Genomic DNA, 23,769 nt, shown 5'->3' with positions numbered 1-23,769 from the left:
AACTCACAGAAGTCAACACCCGGAGCATGCAGGGTGAGAGCTGTGGGAAGTGGACTGACCTGGGAGACGTGGGCATCCGAGGGGTAGGCAGACGATCAGGAACCTATAAAGCTGCTCAGGGAGCAGCCAGAGAGGCAGAAGGAGAGCAGGAAAGGATAATGCTGTGGAATCCAAGGGAAAATGAGGATAATAATAGGAACCGTGTTGTGGGTGTGAGCATGTTTCATACCAACGGGTAAGAGCAGCTCACATCACCTTACTCTCCTACATTTAATTACGTGTGGTTCTGAGCCAACTTGCAAGGGTTGGTAAGAAAGTCCATCTCAGTCACTGCGGGGAGGGGGCATCCCCTTTTCTAGGGTCTTATAAAAATCCTGAGGCTCACATCAGGGGCCTGGCCCTTAGTCCAGGTGGGAAGAACCTACACCTGTGGTCTCCTGCCGCTCGGTGACACTGCTGCTTGCTCCCCGCCGACACGCAGCTTTCATCTCTCTGGATGGCCAGCAATGCTTCTGCATGGACCCTGGCTTTGTCAAAAGACCCTCTCTCTCTCTCTCTTTTTTTTAATACATTTATTTATTTATTTATTTATGGCTGCTTTGGGTCTTTGTTGCCGCGGGTGGGCTTTCTCTAGTTGTGGCGAGCGAGGGCTACTCTTCGTTGCGGTGCCCGGGCTTCGCATTGCGGTGCACAGGCTTCTCATTGCGGTGGCTTGTCTTTGCTGCGGAGCATGGGCTCTAGGCGCGTGGGCTTCAGTAGTTGTGGCTCGCAGGCTCTAGAGCACAGGCTCTAGATCGCAGGCTCAGTAGTTGTGGCTCATGGGCTTAGTTGCTCCGTGGCATGTGGGATCTTCCCGGACCAGGGCTCAAACCCGTGTCCCCTGCATTGACAGGTGGATTCTTAACCACTGTGCCACCAGGGAAGCCCAAAAGACCCTCTCATCAGCCTGGAGGCCTCCTTGCTTCAAGTCCTCAGATAAGCCAGGCAGCTGTCTCCTTATTGGGTCCCTTTGTGCAGGTGAGGATTTTCTACCACCCATAGGGACTCTTGAACCCTCACCTGCTCCCAGGCTGGGGAAACTGACCTTCTTCCCAGTTGGACCATTTCCGCCTTCACCTCAAAGCCACAACTTTCATCCTTCCCCTTGGGGTAATCCAGCTAAGTCCCCTCTTCCCTGGCCTGAAACTCCAAATCTCCTAGGATAAAGGAATACGGAGAGGAGACAAAGAATGCTCAGCCTTCCTCAAAACAAAGACTTGCCTTTCCCTCCTGGGGTGGGGATTGGGAAAGGGGCTACTTTGTTCCTCCCTGATGAGTGTATAGCAGCAAAACAAAAACAAGACGGTGTTTAGTTTCATTTTCCTGAATAATTTTTAATAACTGTCACACCAGTATTTATTGAGCCCTTTCCAAAGGCCATAGGAGATAAAGGAGTGGGTGGCAGTGACTGCGGCTTTGGTGAGGGGGGTTTCCCTGGAGTGCTGGGGACAGGCTGGTTGAAGAGTAAATGAAAATACGAAAGACACTGAGGGGAAGCTATTCTTTCAAAAATATTTGATTTTTTCCATAAACCGTTTAGAAGTATCTGGCATTGATACCGGTCACCCTCACATGGGAAGGCACCTTACTGTCAGTGTGTCACGGTAGATAGATTTAGTGACCACAGTGTGCATGTGTGTCAGGCAGTTTCCTGAGTCTTTCTCCTGGAAGCTGTAAGCAGCTGGAGGGGTGGATGGTTTGAAGTGGCTGGAAAAGTCTCCATCCCTTGGGTCTCTTAGAGGTAAACTTCCCACTGGTGAATCCACTCCAACCTGTAGCAGAATGTGCGTAAGGGAACAGACAAAAGGAGGACACTGAGTTCTCCTGGAGTCCTGGGCCACAAGCTGAATACCGCCTACAAATCCAGTTCCCCCAAACCTAAACAATGCCATCCCTTTCTTCCCTTTGTCTGTCCAACTGCCCACCCAGTTGTGCTGTACTCGGTGCAGATCTTCACAGGAAACGTTCCCGGGGCAGGGACGGACGCCAAGGTCTACATCACCGTCTATGGAGACCTCGGGGACACGGGAGAGCGGTACCTCGGCAAGTCAGAGAACCGCACCAACAAATTCGAGAGAGGAACGGTAGGCGGAGCCCGCCGAGTTACCCCGCCCCTCTCCTCCCTGTCCTGTTATCATTATGGGGGGTGGGGCTGAAAGGGGCCAGCTCTTCTTGTCTTGGAACTTTGCGGGATGTCATGCACCCTTATGTGGGCATTTGCCCCCCACGGAGTCCGCTCCCCTTCTCTCAGCCTACGCAGGGTCCTGCATGTGGAGTAGGGGTGGGGCTTGAGCAAGCAAGAGGCCATTTGAGCCCCAGGTTGCTGGCTGTAAGGAACTGGGTTGTCTTCAAAGAATCCAGCTCACCGAAGTGGGTCATGAGCGTGGAGTGGTGAGCGCCTGCAGAGTGGCGGTGTTGCCCAGACAGCAGCTTGAATTAGGGGTCTGGAGGCCTGCCATCCACTCCTTACATGGCTGAGCATCTCTGGCCTCAGTTTCCTCATCTGTGAAATAAGGAGGCTGATGTGAATCAGCTAAATTGTGTTGTGCAGAGTCCTGGGCAGCACTGAGGCCCACGGGAGCCACAGAAGGGTAGGGGCAGCAGACAGGCACCCACTCCTCCCGCACGGGTCCACTCTGACCTGGCCTATCTTTTGGAGTGCCAAGCAAGCCCTCTATTAAGCAAGGGGCTCTGTGGCTACAGAAAAGCTTGAAAACCACACCACTGGATGGTGTCCAAGGCCCTGCCAGCTCTGACCTAACAGTGGTTTTACAAAAAAGAAGATATCCAACCAAACTTGCCTTCCCACCAGCTTGGCCTCCCTCTCCCTGCCACAGCTCCCCTCTCCTGTGCCCCTGCCGCCTTCCCCCTTCACTGCTCCTCGACTTCTCTTCCCCCTCCATTCACCGAAATCTGCCGAACCCCCCCAGACCAGGCTACAGCTGTGGGGATGAGAGCAAGGTGATTGGCTCCTAACTGAGTCTGCGGCCCTCCCTGTGGCCAAGTGCCTGGGGAGATTCCTGCATCAACCAATGGGTGTTTATCAGGGGTCTCCTTAAGCCTGACCCCCAGCTGGGCATGACCTTTAGTGCTGAAACATTCGCTACTTGGTGAGGAGGAAAGTAGCTCTGGGCCAAGGAAAGCAGGTGCCACTAAGCAGGTCTGCAGCTGGTGGGTAACCCCAGGAGCCAGGCCCCCTTGAAGGAGCCCCAGCCTGACCTCGAGGTCTGGGAGGAGTCAGGCCCCAGGGCTGCCTTTGCTCTATCATCCAAATATGAACCCATTACCTGTAGCTTTGGTTTACTGCTTCTGGAACAGGAATAGCTACTTAGACCCCTGAACTGAAAAACTGGACAAGAGATAGAAGAGCACTTTGTATCAGGGAGAAAAAATTTATAATGCACACACACAATATAGTTGTTTGCCACACGTATAAGGTAGCTAATAGGAGGACTATTCATTTTGGAAAAATAGAATAACAAAGAGGTCCAGTGACTCATGTGGTGTGCCTGACTCTGAAGTAGGGACGTTATTATCAGGCCGACTCACATATGCTGCTCTGGCACATGGCCATGCCATGCGGCGCAGGTGTGCCCAGACCTGTGGCTGGGGCCAGATCACATGCGTTCAGCTCCCATCTCTGACACTGACTAGCTGTGTGATCCTGGGCAACTTCCCGAACATCTCTGTGCCTCAGTTTCCTCCACCATAAAATAAGTTCACTGAATTAAAACATGTGAAGTGCCTAGAACCATGCCTGGCATGAAGTTAGCTCCTTGTTAGTGCTGGCTGTGGTTGGGGCTTGGGAGAGCCCACCTTTCCTGTAGCTCATCACAGTGCCTGGAAAATGTACCATCAGACAGCAGTGTGCGCCATACGGATGATAGGTCGCTCATTCGTGGCTAAATCCACAGGGCTTAGCAGAGTAGGCGCATAAATATTTTTTGAGTGAATAAATGAATGAAGGTATAAATGAAGGTGATGCAATCCATTCTCCTCTGTATTTAGATTCAGATTTTTTTCTCTCTTAGCAATTATGACATCACAAGAAAAGTCTCTGCCTCATCCCTTTCTCTTCCTTCCCTCCTGTGTTGATGTCCCACTTGGCGGGCTGCAGCTACTTCTGGCTCAGTCACTGATGAGTTCGGACTTTAAGTCCACCGCTGAGCATCTAAAAGCTTCCACTTCTCTACTCATTTGCTCCAGAATCTAGGAGTCACCTGGACACCCCTCTCCCTATCAGCACTCCCTTCCCACCCATATCCAATCAATCTCGGAGAGTCGTGGAGAGGATCTCTTCTAAATAACTCTCAGATTAGCCCGGTCAACTTTGTCACCACTCAGCCCTTCCTTATTGCACCTTGCTTAGTGAACCAGTCTGGTCTCCCTGCTCCAGGCCCCTGAAATCCAATCCATCCTCCAGCTTTCCCCAATTAACCCATCCAAAGGTGGCCGAGCCACTCCCTCACTTCAACCTGTCAAGCTGCCCACCAATCCCAGATCTGGTCTGAGCCTTTCATGGGATTCACAAACCTTCACTGCCTGCCCAGCCAGCCTGCATAGAATGTCCCCCTGGGCCCCAGTTTCCAGAATGCTCCACACTTTCTCCTGTCTCCAAGTTTTTCCAAGCCTTTTCTCTGCATCTGTGCACATATGCACATAGGAAATACATAGTGCTGCTCTGTGATTTTAACTTTTTACATAAAAGGCATCATCCTATATGCGTGCTTCTTGCAGGCAATGGGGTATCGTCGAAATCTATCTGTCAGGATAGTCAAACACAGATGTTGTTGTCTTGTTCTTTGTAACCACTGCACACATAACATTCCACACACGACATTGCCATGGTTATTTACCATTCCCTAAGCACTGTGGACACTGAGGTGGGTCCCAATTTTCCACTGTTAAAAATTATCCTGCAATAAGCATCCTTGTGCACATATGAAGGTGTCCCCCCAGGACAGATGCAAAGTGGAATTGCTGTGTCGTAAGGTGTACCCATTTTTGCTCTAATGGACTCAGCCACTTGCCAGTGACCCAAGGCCTGCACAGGCCCACACCCGCCATCAGCATCACACCATTCACCTGCACTTTCCTCAGCCCGCAGCCTGACCTGCCCTGGCTGCCTAGAAGGCCCAGCCCCCCAACTTCAGCTTAATGCCTCCACCTGGCAAGTCTTGCCAACCCTGCCCCCAGTCCTCACGCAGGTGGCTGTTCCCACCACCTGGGCTGTCCTGAGGAGGAGAACAGGTCGTCCTATCATCCCTGGGTTCCCAGCACTCAGCACAGTGACTTAGCATATCTTTCGGAAGGGAAGTGGGTGTCATTCAGGGTCACCTCTCCCTCTTCCCCCTCCCCAGGCTCCTGCCAGCTGTGTTTTGACCCCACTTCACCCAAAGCCTAGAACTCCACATCTCACTGAGCAATCCTAAAAGACTGCAAGCACCCAAGAGTGCAACGTCACATCACTAAAGATATAATCAGGGACACAGAGAAGGGCCAATGTCACACCCCTGACAAAAATCCCTCATGAACCCACAGCCCAGGTGATATGCCCTGTGCTGTCCCCAGCCTGGCCTGGCCTCCACCACAGCCTCTCCCCTCTCTGCCTGCACTCCTGCAGCCTGACCTGGCTCCTCCAACTGCCAGCTTCCCCTGGGAATTTCAAGCCCCCTCTCATTATTCAGAAAGATTTCACCTCTTCCATAGCTCTTACCGTCCAGCCTCCCACCTGACCTCAAGCCAATATTCAGCATCACTAAGGATGTCCAGGTACCGGGCTGAGCACCCCACTCACACAGCTTGTCAGGGTCCATATTCCAAACACCCACAGGGCTTATCCCAAGAGGAGCCGGACTGCAAAACGGGGCCGTTGTGGAAGCGAGGCCTTGGGATACCAAACTCTCTGTGTTAGGGATTTGGGCCTGGAAGGCTCCTGGCTAGGAAGGGTCTGTTCAGCCCAACAACTGAGGGGGATGGAAGGTACTGGATGGATGGGGTTGGAGTGGGTGCAGGTGGGGAGCGCCCCACCACCCAAGTCCACACATCTGGACTCCCCAGGCCGACACCTTCATCATCGAGGCTGCTGACCTGGGTGTCATCTACAAGATCAAGCTCCGCCACGACAACACCAAATGGTGTGCAGACTGGTACGTGGAGAAGGTGGAGATCTGGAACGACACCAATGAGGACGAGTTCCTGTTCCTGTGCGGGCGCTGGCTGTCCCTGAAGAAGGAGGACGGGCGGCTTGAGAGGCTCTTTTATGAGAAGGTGCGTGAAAGGCAGCCGGGGGGCTTGGTGCAGCCATGGCCTGTTCTCCTCATACCTGGGGTGGCTCAGTGGAACCCAGGGTGCCAGAGATGTAATGGGCCTGGGTTGTGCACCTCCGGACAGGAGTACACGGGGGACCGAAGCAGCAACTGCAGCAGCCCCGCTGACTTCTGGGAGATCACCCTGAGCTCCAAGATGGCCGACATCGACATCGCCACAGTGACAGGGCCCATGGCTGACTACGTTCAGGAGGGCCCAGGTGAGTCAAGCAGAGAACTCATCAGAGGAGGAGCAGGCACATGGATGCGTTTCGGCTGTTCTTGGACAGGCCATGTGTTAAACCCCCACCATCATTTGACCTACATTTAACACTTTGTAATTTACACACAGCTTCCTCACATGTTGTCTATTTCCATCCCCACAATAGCCCTGTGAACTGAGAGTTGTTGACCTAAAACAAATAGATTGCCAGTCATTTCTCCAGTGAAAATGGGTTTATTCAGGATCAGCAGAGAATTGCAACTTGGAGTCTGCAACCAGGGCAAGCTATTCCCCATAGAGCAAGAATTGCTATTCTATGCAATTCCCCATAGAGCAAGGGAAGGAGAACTCTTTTATAGAGGAGAAAATGAAGTTGGGAGGGCTGTAGTAAACAAAGAGTCCGTGGCTTTTCACTGGCTGAGTTGTTGCCAGGAGAGAAGAGGAGTCTTTCTTCTTCCTGTTGGGCTCTGCCTGTTGTCACAAGGCATGAGAGCTCCCCTTTCTGGTCTCCTGACTCTATTTAATTGAGGTTTCTATTTATTAATTTTTTACATTTTCTCCTCTTGATCAAGACCTTTCTATGAAAGTATCGCTGATCAAGAGTCAGGTCTTCTGGTTTCAGCAGCTTTTTGTCCCTTAATGTCAGGAAGGGCCTTTCCTGGGTATAATGTCCCATGTTGGAGAGAAAGTGCACAGATTGGCATCCTAATGAGATCACATTTGAGTAACAAGGAGGGGGAGGAGAGAGACCTCTCAAGCATTTTTTTAATCCAAAGTCTATGTTACAAAGATAATAGACTCTGGAGATTATCTGAAGTGTTATGTCATCATCAAAGGTTTAGAAAGAAACTTCTGACAGACCTGACCTGGATATCTTGGGAAAGTTGTCTCATCAGATATTGTATGCTTCAATTCCAGGAAATATTTACTTTCATGTCACTAGATGATGTGCAAGTCCAGTCAGGATTTGGTTGCCTTCTTTGTCACATGAATCCAAGAGTCTATTCCCTGGAGTTTGGCAACACAAGTGTTGGTTAGCAGTACTTGATAGGGGCCTCTCCAGCAAGATTGAAGATAGTCTTTCTGGAGATATCTTTTCCAATAGACAAAATATCCAGGTTGTAGGGTGTGATGCTTAAGGTCTTCGTCCCCAGAGAGCACGCTGTGAAAAGACTGCTCTACAAAAAAACATGATTATTTTTAACAAAAGCAGTATCCGAGTATCTCTCCTTTTATTGGCTGTGGATCAGAAAAAGCAGAAGCCAAGAGCTTTGAGTGTCCTGTGACCATGTCAAAGGGCGAGTGTTTGTGAGTTCCAAAAGGAGCGGATCTAAGATTTAGAAGGATCAATGGCAAAGCTTTTGGACAAGGTATTTGGAGGGTTTCTACAAATGTTGCCATGGAGTCTTAATAATACCATTAGTGCATTTGACTAAACCAGAGCGTTGAGGGCTGTAAGCACAGTGAAGTAAAACCAGCCAAACAGTGCAGACTTGTCAAAGTACCTGACTAGCAAAATGAATTCCTCAATCACTATGAAGTTCGAGAGGAGTTCCTCAGGTAGGGATAATCTTTTCCAAAAGGACTTTAGCCACAGAAGAGGCAGTAGCCTGTCTACAAAGGAAGGCTTTAGTCCAGTGTGAAAACATACAGACCATGACTGAAAGATATTTATCTCCATGAGACAGAGGAAGTTGTATGAAATCCATTTACCAGACCTCAAATGGTCCATTAGGAAGTTTAAAATGTCCAGGAGCAGTACAAACAGGCTTCCCTGAGTTGTATTTCAGATAAGTGGGATAGTGAGGTAGGCACTTTTTGTGGCCTTGTTAATGTTTCCTCACTAATATTGATTCATAGATGCTATCTTTTTGCCAGTAGACCAATGGTTTAATATATGTACAATGGTGATTAGTGGGAATTTTAGATCTCTAGTAGGACTGGGTTGTTATTTGGTCCAAATCAGAGCTTTCTCTTTTTATCAAACCAACAACTGTTGAATTTTCAGTCTTGTTTTTCTTTTTTCTGAGGCCAATTGTTGGGCTTCTCTAGCCAGTTTCACTATGTTATCATTTGGGGAAATATCCCTTTGGACCATGACAGAGGTTTGACTGCTTTCAGCTCCTTTAAGGTCAGCATTCCTTGCAGAAATGTCAGCAAGGTGATTTCCCTCAGCTTCCAAAGAGTCAAGTTTAGAATGCCTCAGAATCTTATCAATAGCTAAAACATTGCATCCAATAATTCCAGAACATAGGGATCATTTTAAATTTTATTTCCACTGGGAGTAAAGAAGCCATGCTCTTCCCACAACATTCCAAAAAAATCACAAGCTATTCCAAAAGCATATCTACTATCAGTATGAATATTGACAGTTTTGTCCTCGGTTAAATTACGAGCTCGTGTAAGATTGTAACCTATTGAGATCACTTTTGAGTAACCATATGAACCACAGGGCTGAAGTAGCCATAGGTAACAACATCAAAAGGAGTTGCAATCCCATACGCAGCACAATATTTGTCATTGTCACCTTCTGAATAAGAACTATTAATGAACCATGAGAAGTCAACAATACCCAAAAGAATTTCCTGAAGATTATCAGGAGGAGTCAGGAGGTGACCTATCACCATTAAGCAGTGGTGAGGGACTTCATCACAGAGGGAGAGGAGAAGAGTAGCCAGGTTAAGGTTATTACAACGTAAAAGAGTTATGTGGGGACTTCCCTGGTGGCACAGTGGTTAAGAATCTGCCTGCCAATGCAGGGGACACGGGTTTGAGCCCTGGTCCGGGAAGATCCCACATGCCACGGAGCAACTAAGCCCATGCACCACAACTACAGAGCCTGTGCTCTAGAGCCCACGTGTCACAACTACTGAAGCCTGCGTGCCTAGAGCCCGTGCTCTGCAACAAGAGAAGCCACCGCAGTGAGAAGCCCGTGCACCACAACGAAGAGTAACCCCTGCTCACCGCAACTAGAGAAAGCCTGCGTGCAGCAACGAAGACCCAACGCAGCCAAAAATAAATAAATAAATATATTTTTTTTTTAAAAAAGAGTTATGTGAGGAGCAGTTAACAAAAGGACTTCATAGGAAGCAAGGTGGCTGACTTAGAAATGTTAGTATGATGAGAATTCAGGAGGGCTTCTACTTCATGAGGTACAAAAATGGTTAAAGAAGATCCCACAGTGATTTTCTCAGTAGGCCTTAACCAAAAAGGCAGTGGCTGTAATGGCTCTAAGGCAAAGGTGGTATCCCAGTGGCACAGGCTCCAGTTGCTGGCTACAATGCCCTATGGGCCAATGGCGGTCCCTGTGTTTTGGGGTAAATACCCCAGGGATAGCCTCTTCCTTTTCATACACAAAAAGGGAAAAGGAAATCTGATTTCCACTTGGGATGCCCAAGGGCAGGTGGGTTCATCAAACTCTCCTTTAAGGCCTTAAAAGCTATGTAACTGGTTCTTCCCATAATATTAGGTCAGGGTTGTTATTGTTTAGTAAAACATACAGAGGTTTGGCCATAAGAGAGAAATTTGGAATCCAGTTTTCGCAATAACAAAGTAGCCCAAGAAAACTGAGCAGTCAGTGCTTAGTTTGGGGTTTGGGGAAACTTGGGACCCCATGAAGTCTATCTGGAACTAGGTATAGCTCTTGTTCTGATATAAAATGCTGTAAATATTGAAACTAGGTTTGGACAAACCTTTTCTTTGGCAATCTTATGTCCTTTCAAGATTAAAAGCTTTAGCAAGTAGACACTGTCTTCTTATGAGGAAGCTTGAGAAGGAGAGAAAAGAAACAAATCATCCACATATTGCAACAAAGTAGATCCCTAGGGAAATTTATATCATCCAGATCAGGCTTCAGGATTTGTGAGAAATAAGGACTCATAGAAAAACCCTGAACCATTGCTGTCCAGGGGAATTGTTTTTCTTCCCAAGTGAATGCAAGAAGGTATTGGCTAGCTTCATCAACTGGAATACTAATTGATGTACTGCATAAATCATTTACAGTCAAGAATTTGCTCCAGTGGGAATGAATATTAGTAACATTTAAGGTTTAGGAACAATAGGGTGTTGAGGGATAACTATGTTTTCTACTCCTCGAGGTCCAAGAAGAACCTCTACCCTTGACCCTTAGGTTTTCTCACCAGCAAATGGGAGAGTTACAGGGGCTAGTACAAGAAATAATGAAGCCTTGAGCCTTGCAATCTTCTATTATTGACTTTATGCCTTGAAGGGCTTCTTCACTTATACGATATTGATTAATTCTGAGAAGAGATTTTTGGGAATCTATTTGAATCTTGGTGGGAGGTACACTGTGAATTTTTACCAGTATTGGTTGGAGGTTTTGCCCTTAAGGAAGCTGGTAGCTGATTCAATAGGGACAAATCATCAGTGTTTCCAGAATCATCTGTAGTACTGTCAGAGGTGGAACAAATAAAAAATGTCAAAGGGTCATTTAACTCATCTGGTTGGCTGCTTTGATGACTACTGTCAAGTTCTAGAATTATTTCCCCTTTGGGGGAGAAATTCCAACATGATACTTCTCTAAGAAGTCTTGGCCTAATAAATGGGAGTGGAGGAACAAAGGAGAAAAGGGTGTGTATTTCTCAAAGGGCCTAAACAAAAGGGAATAGGTTCAGAGACAGGAACCTCTTGAGGTTCATTAGAGATCCCCACTATTTGAAGTGTTTTAGTACTCTGGGGCAGGGGCTGCTTGAGTAGGGGGGTTGAGCATTGGGAGTGTGGCTCCGTGACAGTTAGGACTGGGAGAGATTCATTCCCAACCTGGAGAAATGTTTCTCCAAGCTGATTAAGAGGGAGGATTGGGAAGAGCTCCTGTATTTTCTGTGAGCCCTGTCACTGAGAACTGGGAGGACGTTGGAGGGCTGAAGGTGCCTGAAGCACTTAAATCTGTAGCAATCTCTTTTCCAATGTCCTGTATGTTTGCAATAATAGCAGAAACTAAAGGGTTTAGGTTTTGTTTAGGGGCCTTCAATTGTTGGAGATGAAGAATAAGAACTTTGGTGGTCCTCCTTTTAGGTGGCTCATCTAGAGTGCGAGAGAGCTGGTGTGCCAGGTTAACTAACCTGGAGTGGACATAGTTTACCATTCCATCCTGGTCCTTTTTTGCTAGAAGTGAAAGTTTCCTGTTTAGCTATTAATAAACACAGAGTTAAAAGCTACTCAGGTGGAATCAATAATCTGAAGTCAATTATAATAGTTATGAACAGGTTCATCAGATTTTTGTGTGCAAACCTGAATTTTGTTCCAATCAACAGGCCTTGGAAAAGCCTTAGGAATTGCCCGATGAAGTCACCTAGTGCTTGCCTGAGCCTGATCATATACCTCGTTTTATTGCACTTTGCTTTACTGTGCTTCACAGATATTGCGTTTTTTACAAATTGAAGGTTCGTGGCATCCCAGTGTAGAGCAAGTCTATCAGCGCCATTTTTCCAACAGTATTTGCTCCTTTCCTTGTCTTTGTGTCACATTTTGGTAATTCTTGCAATATGTCAAGATTTTCATTATTATTATATTTGTTCTGGTGATCTGTGATGAGTGATCTTTGATGGTACAACTGTAATTGTTTTGGTGTGCTACGAACCTATATAAGATAGGTGAGCCAATATAAGATAGTGAACTTAATCAATAAATGTTGTGCATGTTCTGATTGCTCTACCAACCAGCCATTTCCTGTCTCCCTCTCCTGTGGCCTCCCTATTCCCAGAGACACAACAATATTGAAATTAGGCCAGTTAATACCTACAATGGCCTCTTGAGTGGTCAAATGAAAGGAAGTTGCAAATCCCTCACTTTAAGTCAAAAGCTTAAAATGACTAGGCTTAGTTTGGAAGGTATATTGAAAGCCAGGACAGTCTGAAAGCTAGGCCTCTTGCACCAAACAGTTGTGAATGCAAAGAAAAAGTTCTTGAAGGAAATTATTATAAACGTGCTACTCCAGTGAACACACGAATGATAAGAAAGTGAAACAGCCTTATTGCAAATATGGAGAAAGTTTTCATGGTCTGGATAGAAGATCAAACCAGCCACAACATTCCCTTAAGACAAAGGCTAATCCAGAGCAAGCCTTTAACTCTTCAATTCTATGAAGGCTGAGAGAGGTAAGGAAGCTGCAGAAGAAAAGTTTGAAATTAGCAGAGGTTGGTTCATGAGGTTTAAGGAAAGAAGCTGTCTCTATAACATCAGAGTGCAAGGTGAAGTAGCAAGCGCTGATGTAGAAGCTGCAGCAAGTTATCCAGAAGATCTAGCTAAGGTAATGAAGGCAGCTACACCAAACAGATTTTCAATGTAGGCAAAACAGCCTTATATTGGAAGAAGATGCCATCTAGGACTTTCATAGCTAGAGAGGAGTCAATACCTGGCTTCAAAGCTTTAAAGAACAGCTGAATCTCTTGTTAGGGGCTAATGCAGCCAGTGATTTTAATTTGAAGCCAATTCTCATTCACCATTCTAAAAATCCTAGGGCCCTTAAGCATTATGTTCAATCTACTTTGTCTATGCTCTATAAATGGAACAACAAAGCCTGGATGACAGCACATCGCTTTACAGCATAATTTACTGAATATTTTAAGCCCACTGTTGAGACATACTGCTCAGAAAAAAAGCAAAAAAAGATTCTTTTCAAAATATTACTACTCATTGACAATGCACCTGGTCACCCAAGAGCTCTGATGGAGATGTACAGTGAGATTAATGTTGTTTTCATGACTGCTAACACAACATCCATTCTGCAGCCCATGGATCAAGGAGTCATTTTGACTTTCAAGTCTTATTCTTTAATAAATACATTTTATAAGGCTATAGCTGGCATAGATAGTGATTCCTTTATTAGATCTGGGCAAAGTGAACTGAAAGCCTCTGGAAAGAATTCACCCTTCTGGATGCCACTGAAAATATCTGTGATTCATGAGAAGAGGTCAAAATATCAGCATTAGCAGGAGTTTGAAAGAAGTTGACTCCAGCCCTCATGGATGACTTCGAGGGGTTCAAGACTTCAGTGGAGGAAGTAACTGCAGGTGTGGTGGAAATAGCAAGACAGCTAGAATTAGAGGTAGAACCTGAAAATGTGACTGAATTGCTGCAATCTCATGATAAAACTTTAGCAGATGTGAAGTTGCTTCTTATGGATGAGCAAAGAAAGTGGTTTCTTGAAAAGGAATCTACTCCTGGTGAAGATACTGTGAAGATTGTTGAAATGACAATATAAGATTTAGAATATTACTTAAACTTAGCTGATAAAGCAGTAACAGGGTTTGAGAAAAGTGACTTCAATTTTGAAAGAAGTTCTACTGTGGGTAAAATGCTATCAGAGAGCATTGCACACTACAGAGAAATTGTTCATGAAAGGAAGAGTCAATCAATGTGGCAAACTTCACTGTTGTCTTATTTTAAGAAATTGCCCCAGCTGCCCCAGCCTTCAGCACCACCACCCTGACCAGTCAGAAGCCACCAACACCTAAGCAAGACCCTCCACCAGCAAAGGTTATGACTCACTGAAGGCTCAGGTGGTGGTTAGCATTTTTTGGCGATAAAGTATTTTTAAATTAAGGTATGTATTTTTTTTAGATATAATGCAATTGCACATTTAATAGATTACAGTCTAGCATAAGCATAACTTTTATATCCACTGGGAAACCAAAAAATTTATGTGACTCACTTTATTGCAATATTTGCCTTATGGCAGTGGTCTGAAACTGCAATATCCTCAAGGTATTTCTATAGTGAGATAGCAGGATGGCTTCCCAGTTGTGAGTCTAGACACCTTTCAGGATTTTCCCAATTAACAGTTTTCTTTTTTAATAAATTTATTTATTTATTTATTTATTTATTTATTTATTTATTTATTTATTTATTTATGGCTGCGTTGGGCCTTTGTTTCTGCGTGTGGGCTTTCTCTAGTTGCAGCAAGCAGGGGCTACTCTTCGTTGCAGTGCATGGGCTTCTCATTGCAGTGGAGCACAGGCTCTAGGCGTGCGGGCTTCAGTAGTTGTGGCTCGTGGGCTCTAGAGCGCAGGCTCAGTAGTTGTGGCACACAGACTTAAGTTGCTCCGCGGCATGCAGGATCTTCCCGGACCAGGGATCGAACCCATGTTCCCTGCATTGGCAGGTGGTTCTTAACCACTGCGCCACCAGGAAAGCCCCAATTAACAGTTTTCATTCAGTGCTGGGCCTGGCCTTCACCACCAAGCATATGAACTAGCTGATATGTCAGAGAAACCAGGTTGATGAGTTTGAATGACTACATTCAATTCCTCCTCAAATCTGTAAGGATAATTGGTTACTTTGGGAAAATCTTTGACTATGGCTCAAAGTTCAGCTTTATTCCAGGGAATATAAGAAATTAAGGATTTAGGAGGGAGGAGATCAAGATGGTGGAGTAGGAGGAGACCAAGCTCAACTCCCGCTATGAACACATCAAAAATACATCTACATGTGGAGCAGTTCTCACTGAAAATAAACTGGAGGCTGGCAGAAAGACACTTATCAACCAAGGCTGTAAAGAAAGATCCACGTGGAAGTCAGGAAGGGGAGAATCGATCAGGTCAGGACCTGTGCCCTAGGAGGGGACACAGAAGAGGAGGGGATTACACAGGCTCAGAGATCCTCCTTGGGGAGTGAGCAGTTCAAGTCACATACTGGACACCCTTGCCCTGGGGTCTGACACCAAGGAGAGAACTTCCCTTAACTGGCTTGAAAACCAGTGGGACTAACATGAGGGCTGTAAGAAACCTAGACTCTGCACATAGGCTTGCTTACTCCCAGGGACAAGGCAGAGGAAGAAGAATGACACTTCCCAGGACTCCAGCCTGTTTCCCACACCGAGCACCCACTCCACTCCTCTAGCTCTAGTGCAGCTCCACTAGGGTGAAGGCTGTCATTGCCGAGGAAAGTGTGCAATTTTGTGGGGGACAGAGCCAGCTTGGACCTGGCACTTCATCTGAATAGGGTGAGCATGGCCATTACTGGCACTCGCAGAGATGGTGGATCAAGAGCACACTGGAGCTCCGACCGATGTACCAGGACCAGCCAGTGCATGCCCTGGCCCACACTGGGTGCCCACTCTGACCTCTCTTGCTCCAACACTACTCCCCTCTTGGATAAAGGTGCTAATGCTAGGAGGGGGGAGAACCCACTTAGAAGGAACGGAACCAGTTTGCACCTGACCCTCAGGACTTCTGCCTCAGCACCCTGACACCTGACCCCAACCCCAAGAGGGTGGTGTTGGCCACTGAGCATAGCAGAAGCCCTGGCTCATAACTGGCTCTGGCTCTAGCCTCTGCATCTCCAACCCCACTTCTCACCAAGGCGGTAGCTGCCAGCACACCCCAGGGGACGACATGACTTGTGCTGACTTCAGATCCAGCTCTCTCCCCAAAGCCATTGGGCACACACAGACTGCATAGGGTTGCTCCCACACAAGGACACCCCTTCAAGACTGGGATAGGTAACTGTTTTACCCAATTTCATAGAGACAGAGAAAGTTAAGCAAAATGCGAAGACAGAGGAATGTGTTTCAAATGAAAGAACAAGAAAGAAACTCTGAAAAAACAACTAATAAAACAGAGGTAAATAATTTACCAGATGAAGAGTTCAAAGCATTAGTAATAAGAATGCTAACTGAACTAAGGGAAAAAATGGATGAACACAGTGAAAATTTTAACAAGCAACTAGAAAATATAAAAATAGAACCAATTAGAGCTGAAGAATACGATAACAAATGAAAAACACACTAGAAGGAACTAACAGCAGACGAGGTGATACAGAAGAATGAAGAAGTGATCTGGAAGATAGAATAATGGAAATCCAATGAAAACAGCAAAAAGAAAATCAAATTTTAAAAAATGGGAAGAGTTTAAGGGACGTCTGAGAGAACATCAAGCACACTAACACTCACATTATAAAGATCCCAGAAGGAGAAGGGAGAGAAAAAGGTCAAAAATGTATTTAATGAGAGTATGGCTGAAAACTTACTGAACCTGATAAATGAAACAGATATCCAGATACAGGAAACCCTGAAAGTCCCAAACGAGATGAACCCAAAGAGACCCACAGCAAGACAGATAATAACAATGGCAAAAGTTAAAGGTAAAGAGAGAATTCTAAAGGCAGCAAGAGAAAAACAGAGTCACATATTGTAAATCAACTATACTTTAATTTAAAAAAAAAAGTACCAGACACTGTGGAAAAAAAGAGTCACATACAAAGGAACCCCCATAAGGCTATCAGCTGATTTTTCTGCAGACACTTTGTAGACCGGAAGGGAGTGGCATGATATATCTGAAATGCTGAAAGGGAAAAACCTACAACATAGGGCACTCTACCAAGCAAGATTATCATTCTTGCTGGAGAGATAAAGAACTTCTCAGACAAACAAAAATTAAAAGTTCATAAATACTAAACTGGCCCTAAAAGAAATGTTAAAGGGTCTTCTCTAAGTGGAAAAGAAAAGGCTGCGGAGACTTCAAGATGGCGGAGGAGTAAGACGTGGAGTTCACCTTCCTCCCCACAAATACATCAGAAATACGTCTACATGTGGAACAACTCCTACAGAACACCTACTGAACACTGGCAGAAGACCTCAGACCTCCCAAAAGGCAAGAAACTCCCCACGTACCTGGGTAGGGCAAAAGAAAAAAGAAAAAACAGAGACAAAAGAATAGGGACAGGACCTGCACCAGTGGGAGCTGTGAAAGAGGAAAGGTTTCCACTCACTAGGAAGCCCTTTTGCGGGCGGAGACTGTGGGTGGCGGGGGGGAAGCTTCGAAGCCACGGAGGAGAGCGCAGCAACAGGGGTGCGGAGGGCAAAGCGGAGAGATTCCTGCACAGAGGATCGGTGCCGATCAGCGCTCATCAGCCTGAGAGGCTTGTCAGCTCACCTGCCAGGGCGGGCGGGGGCTGGGAGCTGAGGCTCGGGCTTCGAAGTTCGGATCCCAGGGAGAGGACTGGGGTTGGCTGCGTGAACACAGCCTGAAGGGTCTAGTGTGCTACAGCTATAGCCGAGAGGGAGTCCAGGAAAAAGTCTGGACCTACCTAAGAGGCAAGAGACCATTGTTTCAGGGTGCGCGAGGAGAGGGGATTCAGAGCACCACCTAAACAAGCTCCAGAGACGGGCGCGAGCCACGGCTATCAGCGCAGACACCAGAGACAGGCATGAAATGCTAAGGCTGCTGCTGCAGCCACCAAGAAGCCTGTGTGCAAGCACAGGTCACTATCCACACCTCCCCTCCTGGGAGCCCGTGCAGCCCGCCACTGCCAGGGTCCCATCATCCAGCGACAACTTCCCCGGGAGAACACACGGCGCACCTCAGGCTGTTGCAACGTCACACTGGCCTCTGCCGCCGCAGGCTTGCTCCGCATTCCATACCCCTTCCTCACCCCGGCCTGAGTGAGCCAGAACCCCCTAATCAGCTGCTACTTTAACCCCGTCCTCTCTGAGCAAAGAACAGATGCCCTCAGGCGACCTACACGTAGAGGCGGGGCCAAATCCAAAGCTGAACCCCGGGAGCTGTGCGAACAAAGAAGAGAAAGGGAAATCTCTCCCAGCAGCCTCAGAAGCAGCGGATTAAAGCTCCACAATCAACCTGATGTACCCTGCCACTGTGGAATACCTGAATAGACAACGGATCATCTCAAATTGAGGAGGTGGACTTTGGGAGCAACTGTAGACTTGGGGTTTGCTTTCTGCAAAAAATTTGTTTCTGGTTTTATGTTCACCTTAGTTTAGTATTTAGAATTTATTATCATTGGAAGATTTGTTTACTGATTTGGTTGCTCTCTTCCTTTTTTTATATATATAGACATATATATTTTTCCTTTTTCTCTTTTTGTGAGTGTCTATGTGTATGCTTCTTTGTGTGAATTTGTCTGAATAGCTTTGCTTTTACGCTTTATCCTAGGGTTCTGTCTGTCCGTTTTTTTTTTTTTTTTTAGTATAGTTTTTAGCACTTGTTATCACTGGTGGATTTGTTTTTTGGTTTGGTTGCTCTCTTCTTTCTTTCTTTTTTTCTTATTACTTTTTAACTTTTAAATTTTTAATAATTTTTTTATTTTAATAACTTTATTTATTTTATTTTATTTTTCTTTCTTTCTTTTTTTTCTCCCTTTTCTTCTGAACCGTGTGGCTTACAGGGTCTTGGTGCTCCAGCTGGGTGTCAGGCCTGTGCCTCTGACGTGGGAGAGCTGAGTTCAGGACATTGGTCCACCAGAGACCTCCTGGCTCCATGTAATATCAAACAGTGAAAGTGCTCCCAGAGATCTCCATCTCAACGCTAACACCCAGCTCCACTCAACGACCAGCAAGCTACAGTGCTTGACACCCTATACCAAACAACTAGCAAGACATGAACACAACCCCACCCATTAGCAGAGAGGCTGCCTAAAATCATAATAAGGTCACAGACACCCCAAAACACACCACCAGACGTGGACCAGCCCACCATTTACATTTAAGGTAGTTATCGATCGTGGAGCTGGGAGGCCTCTGGTGGACCAATGTCCTGAACTTGGTTCTCCCACCTCAGAGGCACAGCCCTCATGCCTGGGTGGAGCACCAAGAGCCTGTCATCCACACGGCTCAGAATAAGAGGGAGAAAAAAAGAAAGAAAGAATGAAAAAGGTAAAATAAAATAAAATAAAATAATTTAAAAAAATAATTATTAAAAAAAAATTTTAAGTAATAAAAATAAAAGAAAGAAAGAAAGAAGAGAGCAACCAAACCAAAAAACAAATCCACCAATGATAACAAGCGCTAGAAACTATACTAAAAAAAAGGGGTAAAAATTTAAAAAACGGGCAGACAGAACCCTAGGGCAAATGGTAAAAGCAAAGCTATACAAACAAAATCACACACAGAAGCATACACATACACACTAACAAAAAGAGAAAAAGGGGAAATATATATATATATATATATATCATTGCTCCCAAAGTCCACCTCCTCAAGTGTCCATCGACAGATGAATGGATAAAGAAGATGTGGCACATATATACAATGGAATATTACTCAGCCATAAAAAGAAATGAAATTGAGTTATTTGTAGTGAGGTGGATGGACCTAGGGTCTGTCATACAGAGTGAAGTAAGTCAGAAAGAGAAAAACAAATACCATATGCTAACACATATATATGGAATCTAAAAAAAAAAAAAAATGGTCATGAAGAACCTAGGGGCAAGATGGGAATAAAGATGCAGACCTACTAGAGAATGGACTTGAGGACACTGGGAGGGGGAAGGGTAAGCTGGGACAAACTGAGAGAGTGGCATGGACATATATACACTACCAAACGTAAAATAGATAGCTAGTCGGAAGCAGCCACATAGCACAAGGAGATCAGCTCGGTGCTTTGTGACCACCTAGAGGGGTGGGATAGGCAGTGTGGGAGGGAGGGAGATGCAAGAGGGAAGAGATATGGGGATATATGTATATGTATAACTGATTCACTTTGTTATACAGCAGAAACTAACACACCATTGTAAAGCAATTATACTCCAATAAAGATGTTTTAAAAAATGTAAATGGATTAAATGCTCCAACCAAAAGACAGAGACTGGCTGAATGGATACAAAAACAAGACCTGTATATATGCTGTCTCCAAGAGACCCACTTCAGATCTAGGGACACATACAGACTGAAAGTGAGGGGATGGAAAAAGATGTTCTATGCAAATGGAAATCAAAAGAAAGCTGGAGAAACAATTCTCATATCAGACAAAATAGACTTTAAAATAAAGACTATTATAAGAGACAAAGAAGGACACTACATAATGATCAAGGGATCAATCAAGAAGAACACATAACAATTGTAAATATTTATGCACCTGACATAGGAGCACCTCAGTACATAAAGCAAATGCTAACAGCCATAAAAGGGGAAATCGACAGTAACACAATCATAGTAGGGGACTTTAACACCCCACTTTCACCAATGGGCAGATCATCCAAAATGAAAATAAATAAGGAAACACAAGCTTTAAATAATACATGTAAAAAGATGGACTTAATTAATATTTGTAGAACATTCCATCTAAAAACAACAGAATACACTTTCTTCTCAAGTGCTCATGGAACATTCTCTAGGATAGATCATATCTTGGGTCACAAATCAAGCCTTGGTAAATTTAAGAAAATTGAGGGCAGAAGCAAGAAGAACTACAATCCTGCAGCCTGTGGAGCAAAAACCACATTCACAGAAAGATAGACAAGATGAAAAGGCAGAGGGCTATGTAGCAGATGAAGGAAGAAGAAAAAACCCCAGAAAAACAACTAAATGAAATGGAGATAGGCAATCTTCCAGAAAAAGAATTCAGAATAATGATAGTGAAGATGATCCAGGACCTCAGAAAAAGGATAGAGGCAAAGATCGAGAAGATGCAAGAAATGTTTAACAAAGACCTGGAAGAATTAAAGAATAAGCAAACAGATATGAACAATACATTAATTGAAATGAAAAATACACTAGAAGGAATCAACAGCAGAATAACTGAGGCAGAAGAACGGATAAGTGACCTGGAAGACAGAATGGTGGAATTCACTGCTGTGGAACAGAATAATGAAAAAAGAATGAAAAGAAATGAACACAGACAAAGAGACTTCTGGGACAACATTAAATGCAACAACATTTGCATTATAGGGGTCCCAGAAGGAGAAGAGAGAAAGAAAGGACCTGAGAAAATATTTGAAGAGATTATAGTCGAAAATTTCCCTAACACGGGAAAAGAAATAGCCACCCAGGTCCAGGAAGCACATAGAGTCCCATACAGGATAAACTCAAGGAGAAACACACCGAGACACATAGTAATCAAACTGGCAAAAAATAAAGACAAAGAAAAATTATTGAAAGCAGCAAGGGAAAAACGACAAATAACATACAAGGGAACTCCCATAAGGTTAACAGTTGATTTCTCAGCAGAAACTACACAGGCCAGAAGGGAGTGGCATGATATACTTAAAGTGATGAAAGAGAAGAACCTACAACCAAGATTACTCTATCCAGCTAGGATCTCATTCAGATTCGATGGAGAAACCAAAAGCTTTACAGACAAGCAAAAGTTAAGAGAATTTAGCACCACCAAACCAGCTCTACAACAAATGCTAAAGGAACTTCTCTAACTGGGAAACACAAGAGAAGAAAAGGACCTACAAAACCAAACCCAAAACAATTAAGAAAATGGTCATAGGAACATACCTATCGATAATTACCTTAAACCTGAATGGAGTAAATGCTCCAACCAAAAGACACAGGCTTGCTAAATGGGTACAAAAACAAGACCCACATATATGCTGTCTACAAGAGACCCACTTCAGACCTAGGGACACATACAGACTGAAAGTGAGGGGATGGAAAAAGATATTCCATGCAAATGGAAATCAAAACAAAGCTGGAGTAGCTATACTCATATCAGATAAAATAGACTTTAAAATAAAGAATGTTACAAGAGACAAGGAAGGACACTACAGAATGATCAAAGGATCAATCCAAGAAGAAGATATAACAATTATAAATATATATGCACCCAACGTAGGAGTACCTCAACACATAAGGCAACTGCTAACATCTCTAAAAGAGGAAATCAACAGTAACACAATAATAGTGGGGGACTTTGACACCTCACTTACACCAATGATCATGACAGATCATACAAAACAGAAAATTAATAAGGAGACACAAGTTTAAATGACACAATAGATCAGATAGATTTAATTGATATTTATAGGACATTCCATCCAAAACAGCAGATTACACTTTCTTCTCAAGTCCTCACAGAACATTCTCCAGGATAGATCACACCTTGGGTCACAAATCAAGCCTCAGTAAATTTAAGAAAATTGAAATCATATCAAGCATCTTTTCTGACCACAATGCTATGAGATTAGAAATCAATTAGAGGGAAAATAAAGTAAAAAACACAAACACATGGATGGTAAACAATACGTTACTAAATAACCAAGAGATCACTGAAGAAATCAAAGAGGAAATCAAAAAATACCTAGAGACAAATGACAATGAAAACACGACGATCCAAAACCTATGGGATGCAGCAAAAGCAGTTCTAAGAGGGAAGTTTATAGCTATACAAGTTTACCTCAAGAAACAAGAAAAATCTCAAATAAACAATCTAACCTTACACCTAAAGGAACTGGAGAAAGAAGAACAAACAAAACCCAAAGTTAGCAGAAGGAAAGAAATCATAAAGATCAGATCAGAAATAAATGAAATAGAAACAAAGGAAACAATAGCAAAGATCAATAAAACTAAAAGCTGGTTCTTTGAGAAGATAAACAAAATTGATAAACCATTAGCCAGACTCACCAAGAAAGAGGGAGAGGACTCAGATCACTAAAATTAGAAATGTAAAAGGAGACGTTACAACAGACACCGCAGAAATACAAAGCATCCTAAGAGACTACTACAAGCAACTCTATGCCAATAAAATGGAAAACCTGGAAGAAATGGACAAATTCTTAGAAAGGTATAACCTTCCAAGATGGAACCAGGAAGAAATAGAAAATATGAACAGACCAATCACAAGTAATGAAATTGAAACTGTGATTTAAAATCTTCCAGCAAACAGAAGTCCAGGACCAGATGGCTTCACAGGTGAATTCTATCAAGCATTTAGACAAGAACTAACACCCATCCTTCTCAAACTCTTCCAAAAAATTGCTGGGGAAGGAAAACTCCTAAACTCATTCTATGAGGCCACCATCACCCTGATACCATAACCAGACAAAGATACTACAAAAAAAGAAAATTACAGACCAATATCACTGATGAATATAGATGCAAAAATCCTCAACAAAATACTAGCAAACAGAATCCAACAACACATTAAAAGGATCATACACCATGATCAAGTGGGATTTATCCCAGGGATGCAAGGATTCTTCAATATATGCAAATCAATCAATGTGATACACCATATTAACAAATTGAAGAATAAAAACCATATGATCATCTCAATAGATGCAGAAAAAGCTTTTGACAAAATTCAACAGCCGTTTACGATAAAAACTCTCCAGAAAGTGGGCATAGAGGGAACCTACCTCAACATAATATAGGCCATATACGACAAACCCACAGCAAACATCATTCTCAATGGTGAAAAACTGAAACCATTTCCTCAAAGATCAGGAACAAGACAAGGATGTCCACTTTCACCACTATTATTCAACATAGTTTTGGAA

General features: G+C 44.4%; 1 protein-coding gene across 2 annotated transcripts in view; it reads left to right on the top strand.

The window, feature by feature from the left end:
• LOXHD1 (lipoxygenase homology PLAT domains 1) overlaps positions 1-23,769 on the top strand; it is a 220,700-nt gene that overhangs the window by 149,408 nt on the left and 47,523 nt on the right. For both annotated transcript variants that reach the window (XM_068563302.1, XM_068563301.1), the window contains exons 29-31: positions 1,969-2,123; positions 6,100-6,309; positions 6,433-6,568. In XM_068563302.1, coding sequence (XP_068419403.1) covers positions 1,969-2,123; positions 6,100-6,309; positions 6,433-6,568 — 501 coding nt within the window. The remainder of the gene's footprint in view (positions 1-1,968; positions 2,124-6,099; positions 6,310-6,432; positions 6,569-23,769) is intronic.

Source organism: Eschrichtius robustus, chromosome 14, assembly GCF_028021215.1.
Source record: "Eschrichtius robustus isolate mEscRob2 chromosome 14, mEscRob2.pri, whole genome shotgun sequence".
Taxonomy (NCBI): domain Eukaryota; kingdom Metazoa; phylum Chordata; class Mammalia; order Artiodactyla; family Eschrichtiidae; genus Eschrichtius; species Eschrichtius robustus.
Note: the sequence above shows the minus strand (reverse complement) of the source record. Positions and strands in the feature narration are given on the sequence as shown.